At 37.8% G+C, this 7,799-nt stretch overlaps 1 protein-coding gene across 1 annotated transcript in view; it reads right to left on the bottom strand.

Annotated features, from left to right (window-relative positions):
• Positions 1 to 552: 552 nt before the first annotated feature.
• LOC104909305 (protein fantom-like) overlaps positions 553 to 7,799 on the bottom strand; it is a 30,734-nt gene continuing 23,487 nt past the window's right edge. The window contains 1 exon segment of the mRNA XM_010717999.3: positions 553 to 783. Coding sequence (XP_010716301.1) covers positions 553 to 783 — 231 coding nt within the window.

Genomic DNA, 7,799 nt, shown 5'->3' with positions numbered 1-7,799 from the left:
CCGTGAATTTGTGGGTTTTGTTACCAGTAGGAATTTGTGCTGGAGTTTAACCTGCATCAATCTGTAGTCAACATAAAATATTTCAGCATCTTCCTGGGCTAGGTTGCACCATGAAGTTCATTTAGTTTGCATTAAGCTAAGAATTCACCTGTAGTAATACTGGCCAGAAGCACAACAGGACAATGGAAATGTGAAACGGCTGCAGTCTCCATTGCAGTAATAAGTGCAGGGGCAGAAGCATGCAAAGTGTCAAAATGCAAACAGGGAATCAATGTGCTTAGTTTGCAGTCTCTAAACACTTACTTAAGCTATGAAACCACTCCAGATAATAAGTCTATTCAATTAAGGAAAAGAAACCTTTTTGAAAATGATCTCAGGTGAAGCTTTAGATAGAGAAATAAGCGTCATAAAATATCCAGGCTCTCTTGCGCATAGTGCAAGCTTTGGTATGTACTATTTTCTGTTTCTGGAAGATGTTTCTCTTTTATCTAGAAGAGCAGCTTGTAATAAAAATGTTTAGAACGCCTTATCAGCCATTGAAGTATTTGAATGTTAAAGGACGTGGAGGAGGTTGTCGCATGTGACCCCACGTGCCTTCCCTCTGCAGCGTGGCTGCTCCCCGCTGCTCTGCGGGCTGTGCTGAACTGCGTTAGCTTTTGAACTCGTGGTGTCCCATAAATCCTGAGAGACAATCAAGTTGAAGTGCACGTCACTAGGTGGCACTGAAACATCGCCGTACGCCACGTACAGTCGTGAGCTCTTCATCTGAGCTGCTAGTGCTGCCTGGATTTGTAAGTGTCAGGGAAATTGTTTTATTGTGAGGGGGCACTGTAATGTATTCGTCTCCATTCAAGGCAGCCATTTAGTGCCCCAAAACATGCCCTCTTACTGCTCTGGCCTGTTGACTGTGCTTATTTGGTGTAATAATTAGCAGAATTTCTCGCTAACGGTGGTACTTACTAACACCTCACATTTTCCCCAGTGCTTTTGTGCGTGATGGATCATGCATTCTGTGAATGAAGTTAAGCGGGTCATAGCCTGAGCCCTGTACGACACAGCTGTTTTCTGCACGATCATACTGAATAGATATACATTAACTTCTTTTTAATCCCCGCTGTGTGTAACACAAACAAATGCGAGTCTTTTTGTAATGGACTATTGAAAACTTGTAAGCGTAGAACAGTTAACTTGTCAACTTTTGGAATAAAAGCAAGTGAATGAGCAGCTGCGGAAGGTAGAGTACGCTGACTTTTAACAGTGGCATGCTTTAAGAGCCTGTTGTAATGCATTGCCAAGGTTTGTACAGATTGCTGTGCTTTGTTTTGGTGGAACAGTTCTCTCATGCGCATTAAGGGTGACCTTTTTGCTACTGATGTTCAAACATTTATTCTAGCATTTGCAAAAAAGAAAAAGGACTTTTTTGGTCTATATTAGCTGGAAATGAATGACTTGTAGAAAATTATTCTGGTGGAAATACTGTGGTAGGGATTCCTCTCACCTTGTGTTATTTTTTTGCAGATATGGTGGCAAGAACAAATGGAAGCTAAAAGTTCCCCAAGATTAGTAGGCAAAGGTAGATGTTTTTAGTTCAACTCCTAAGTAAAAATCTAATGAAATTGCTAAGCAATGAATTAATTCAAGTTACAGTGATTTGAGGCATTTGTCATATAGAAGCGTAGCTCTGTACTGAGACAACCAAGGCATTTCACACAGGGCCTCAAACAGTTTTCAGACTGTAAAAGCTTTCTCATTTCTAGTTAAGGTGGGATTTCCAACATGTGTAGTATTAAACGTTGGCCATTAACTGTTGCTTTTGTCTGATAGCATTGAATTTTAAAATCCTCTCAATAAATATATTTATTTATTCTATGTTGATCTTTTTTTTTTCCCACCTCTTGTGAGTTCTAGTTACCAGTGAAGTGATTCTCCTTTAAAAAGCTAAGTAATCCTGCAGTGAATCCAGCAAATAAGAACAAAGGTGACTCTGGCAGCTTTCTCTTAACGTCAGTTCCTTGCCCTCAGCCTCTGTTATTAATGCATCTGCACTGCTGTCACTCAGATAGTTTTAACACATGCATACTATGTGTCAAAAAGGGTGGCCTAGATTTTAGAATTTCAGGTTGAGAGTACCCCAACATACAAAACCACTGCATCAAATTATGAAATGGTTGACTTAAGTTACTGTAGACATTCTGAGGGAAATGAAATTTATTTTCATATTGAGAATATCCTCCAAGGAAGCAAGAGAGTTGAATTTAAAGTGCTCATCTATTCACTTAGATAGAGACCTGCCTGTATGCCCTTAAAAACACTTTAATAGCTCAGAACAATCCTTCTCTGTTTTACAGTCATGTTTGATTTCTGTTTCTTTTATGGGTTTGTTATAAAGTATTTTTTTCTTTATCATCCCAATTCCTTCACTTGTTCTAATTTACTGTGTGCTTTTGATGTTCTTATATGTAATAATTTACTCTACATATATTTTAAAAGTGCCCAATTTTTTTTGTACATTTCACTTACTGGATAAATACATGGGTTCAGTTTTTAGTATTTCCACAGAGTTGACTGATCATGTGCACAATTTCCTATCAATCTGATGCAGCTCGAGTATCTGTTGCAGATCAGTGTGGCTGCCTCTCTTCATTTGAGAACAAAACAAAGCTTGATGAAGTTGGCACGCTTTGTAGGAATTGTTCACTTGTTGAATTTGACAGTTGGGATGTTGGGATATGCGGTAGTATAAATCTAGTTTATCTTCTTGTTTATCTGAAGAGACCGAATGGAACAAAGAGCTGAGGAAAATTGGAATGGTCCTTTGTCTGCTCACCTGTCTTTCTCACCTTCAGAAATCTCTATTTGAAAATACAGTATGGAGAGGGAAGAAGTAATTTTTGAAGAGAAAGAAGACTTGTCATTGCCATGCTCCTTCTCATTTGTAAGGTACAGGCGGTGACAGCAACAGGACTATCTTGACTTTTAGGCCCGTTGTGAATATAAATACACGTGGAAAAAGGGAAGCCAAATGTCTCTCCTGAACAAATGTACACAGAAGGCTTAAGAAACAATTTTTGCACATGGCTGGTTTAGTTGAATAGCGCTTTTTCTCTGCACAATTAGAGCTGATCACTGCGAGCATTAGAGAAAGTTAGTAAGAATGAAGTCTGTATATGCAAGAGATAAAAATGATAACAGTCTTCACAGGAACTAGGATATTTTCTTAAAAGTTTCAGTTGGGAGAAAAAAACACCGCAAACAGTTCTCAATTCTGCTCAACAAATGTATTCTTAAGCAAAATGTTGACTTACATTATGAAGTGTTCCTTGGTTTGGCACGAAGCAAAAGGCTGAACGGTTCTACTTCTTTTGGAGTAGATCAGTGCTCTCTTGTATTTTACCTGCTAGCACACCCTATGCTCATTCTTTAAATTGTGCAAAGACAATTTAAGGATAAAATGCGAGTGAAAGAAAACTGAAGAATCCTTTCTTTCACTGTAGTACATTGACTTTATGATTGTGCTGTCAAGGTACCAAGTAGAATGGAATACAGATCCCGACAGCTCTTGTCCAAGCTCATTTGAGCTGTGATGCAGAAGAGTTCTAAATACCAGCGTTAGGACTCCAATGAACTATGTTCTTACAGAAGCAGACCAGTGCCTTCTGATTCACTGACCACAGGTACCTGGCAAAATGATTAAACAAAACCAAATGGAGGAATAAGATGGATCAAACTTACAATCAGCATCTCTACTGCTTACAGTTTATTTGGTTAGGCTGTATGAGCAGAAATGAAGGAAAAATGGATGATTCATTGCAGTCTGTTGGGAACCACTGAACTAAAACGTATCATTTAGAAAAAACATCCAAACTTGATATAAAAAGAATTCTCTTGATGGCAAATTCATCTCATGCAGTGGTACTCTTCTCCAGTGCTAATTATCCTTGCTTTTAAATTGAACTCCCTGTTTTTGGTCTGAACTTGCCTAGTGTTCTTTCAGACTCTGGGTTTTGCTAATCGTCTGCCAACTTAATGTTAAATGTTAGCTTTCTGTTCCCCATGTGGCTTATTATGGAGGCTGTGAGCAAAACAAAGCCGTCAAACTAAACAAAATTAACTACGGTTGAATTTTGTACTACATCTGAATTGTTCAGTTTGAGGGTTTTTTTTTCTTTAACTCATTCTTGCTCTTCTTTCAATAAATCCAATACAGAAATATCCTTCTTCAATTTGGATGCCCAAAATTAGTGGAGTTCTATTAATAGCTGTCTTTTATGTCAAGGCAAGAACTGCGGTTTATAGGTTTAAGTGAGTGTTATTGTCATCATTTGACCAGTGGTATTGGTTATTAGATTATTATTATTGCATTAAATTTATCTACCTTATGTTTTCCCTTTAAAACTGGTTGTAAAGGATGACAACACCATATTAACTTTGTACTCCTGCGTAGCTTTAAAGATGTTATTCGTTGACTGTGCTTTTTCAGAAGAATGTTGACAATCTGTATGATACCACATTTGTTGAACTGTGATCACAAATCATTACTGCCTTTAAATGGTTTTGAGGACTGGACAGGGGACTTGCACAGATCTTCTGCTCGAAGGCTTTTCTAGCATGAGAAACATCTACAGGAAGGTGTTTGTGTCCTTGGAAAGGACAAAGCACCAGGATTGCAGGGAATAGGTATCAGGGTGCTGCTTCTGCAGCTGAATTCTGGGGGACCTTATGTTCCCTTCTGTTGTCTGCAGTGATTTTGTGAAGTATGGAATATAGTCTCAAAAATAATCTCAGAAGTAACATTAAAAAGCTCTGTATTTGGTGAAATGTGACTAATACATGAGGGAAGTGTTCCTGGAACACATTTCTTTTTACCCTTAAGGCTTTGATGGCCTTACCATCTTTTTATTACGGAGTGAAGAAGCCTCTTAAATAATTAAATATAATGTCTAAGCTGGTTGTAGAAGTCTTCAAATTTTACCAGATTTGTGAGTGCTCTTATACTTTTTATGGTGCCTATTCTAGTAATAAAATCTGTGGAAAATAAAATTCTGTTTAAAAAAAAAAAAAAGTCCTACGAAGATGTTCAAGTACTATGTAATAGACATGACAGTTACAGTTTGTGAAATTTAATGCTCTAGCTCCTTATTGATCTTTCCTGTAGATGACTGCACGGCACAAGCATTTGCACTTAGCACCTGTTCTTTCTGCATTAACGCTATCTTCAGAATTGTTATCAAGGGAACTTTGGAAACCAAACTTGATGCTAAACTTAGGTCCTTAAGAAATTTTTTTTCCAAGCATCCATTTTATTTTCAGTTTACTTTTGACTTCTGTTTCTTCTTCTATATTTAACACATAAAATATAGATATGGTTATAGACTGGGATTCTTGTGAAGCCCAGTATTTCCAGGAAATGATGAAAAGCTGCAAGAAAGTTCATTGCATCTTTGATCTTGCAGGTGGTTCTGATAGTTCATCTGTAAGCAGTGGTGTTTGCCTAGATCACACAAGGATCAGCTTAAGAATCAGCTTTAATAATTTGAATGGAAAATATGCGATAGGATAAAAGGCTATAATCAGCTGTACCCACAACAGAAATTGCAAGTTCAGTCTTGGTTTATATCTCAATTTCAAAAGGTATCACCTTGATCAACAGGTCTAAATTTCCCACAGGAATATGGTATTTTCTTTCCTGCAGCCAGTTTTCTTTCTCACACTGATTGGTAGAGGGCATCTCCAAAGAGAAGTTGTCAAAAGTCATAGCTGATCGCATTCCTTGTAGTGACTTCAAAGCAATTGTTCTTTCACGACACAAATCCAGATGTCTGCTTATTATGGGGCATGCCTTCATGCATACATCTTCTTTTATTATGTAAGCTTAGTGCTTTGAACTATTTCTGTAGAAACCAAAGGTTCCATCTTAAGTGAGGTACAAATATATTGGAGGGAAAAAAGACCTCATCTTAACAGGTTGTTCAGTGTGCAGGCAGCACTGCCAAATGTATCCTCTTTTCACTGTTAATATTCCTTATAATTTATTTTTATTTTATCTTGTTTTAAAGTTTATCGAATCCTTTTCTATGCTAAAGGATTGCTCAGGATTTCACACCTGATCAAACCATTGTACTTGATTCCTTGGGACTGGGTGGATTGAGGTATTTTTGCTGCATTGTGTAGAGTCGGTTATTGGTAACAGTCACTAAGAAAGGTCTCTGCCTTCCAGTTCAGTGGAGGTGATCTGATTACTTGGTTAGGAAATGTGGTTTCTCAACATATATTAAGTATTTTTCTACAAAAGTATGCAAAGTATGGCAAGCAGAAATGCCATAGTATCCTTAATTAGTTCCTTGTGATCCACAAACAAGATATTGATCCTAAAAATATCCACCCTTTTAAGTATTTTCTTTGATGCTTGTGTGCTCTTGCCCACATATAATTGTGAATTAAAAAAATGGGATACCTGATTGAAACTTGGTTGTTTTCACCTGGAGTTGGAAAGTTCTTCTCGTCAGATACAGCTGATCTGTTTGCTGAGTGATGCCCATTGGAAGAGGATACACAAATGATACAGGGAACAAGGAATGCATGTTGGTATCAGGATGATTGCAGGGATGGTAGAGGTTTGAGAGGTATGCTGAGGAGGCTCAGGGACATTTTGTCAGCAAAAAGAAGTTGCATTTGAATGATTTATCATTTAAAACTTCTATTATAGTTACATAAAGTACTAAACCATGTGTGACATATCTACGCTCAACTGGATGAGAAAATGGCCAGTCTTGTTCCATTAGCAGCCACTGGCCGAAAGAGTAATGTTCCTGTAGGTTAAAACAACAATTAAGGGGCACTTAACATCTCGAGGCGGTCAGAGAGGGGATAGCAAAGACACTTTTCACACATTGCTAAGCTGCCTCAGTGCATAAATTAACTCTTGGTTCAGTTACATTAGTCAAGTATGTTGTATGTATGCATGACTGGTCTGTGTGTGTGTGCCAGAACCTGGGCCTGCTGATTTATGAGGGAGGCGAAAAGAGGCTGAAATGAGTAAGTAAAGCCAAGCAGTACCTTCACAGGAGAGAGCATCGAGCAGTCCTTTAGCCAGCTGCTCAGTTACAGAGGTTGGTGGTAGAGCTGAGGTCTGCTTGCATCTCAGTGGGAGAGCCAGGTGCATGGTGTTGTATTAAATAACCAGCGGGCTGAAGTACAGTGTTGTTCAGAAATGGAGTTATGGGCTGTTAAATATCACTAGTCATAGATAATCTGAACATTTGTTTATATACGATAATATAAATTCTTGTCATTGAGATGAAAATGGTTTTGGCATATAGTATCATGGAGAGGGTGGAGGAGCTGTAGGATGCAAAGCACAGAATAGCATGGTCAGATGCCTGCCAGTATTTCTGACAGAAGGAATGTAGCACAGACAAGGCTGTTGGTAAATCTTGACTATAATGAAGGGTAATCTGGAAACATAACATTTTCATGTGAATAAATGGTGCTGTAAAATTGGCCAGTCCCTTAAGATCTTTTAATGAGTGGCATTTACACAAATAATTGGAAGAAAAAAAAATATCTGAAATCTAATATATGTGATAATGGAGAAATAAAAGCTGTAATAGTGCACTTAGAATGTATTTTTTATTACTCTAGGTTTGCTTCTGACATAACTGTTTTTAGTGAGCCACTTGAAGGATCTTGGTTGCTCTGAAGTTTTAATAGGTAACACTTGGAAAGCTTCATACTTTAAAGAAATGTCAAATTCAAAAATCACATTCCTGCCTTAATAGATGTCCCAAAGTTGTTTTTTT

The sequence above is a fragment of the Meleagris gallopavo genome, chromosome 13, assembly GCF_000146605.3.
Source record: "Meleagris gallopavo isolate NT-WF06-2002-E0010 breed Aviagen turkey brand Nicholas breeding stock chromosome 13, Turkey_5.1, whole genome shotgun sequence".
Lineage (NCBI taxonomy): Eukaryota > Metazoa > Chordata > Aves > Galliformes > Phasianidae > Meleagris > Meleagris gallopavo.
The sequence above is the reverse complement of the archived record's forward strand: the minus strand, read 5'-3'. Positions and strand labels throughout refer to the sequence as shown.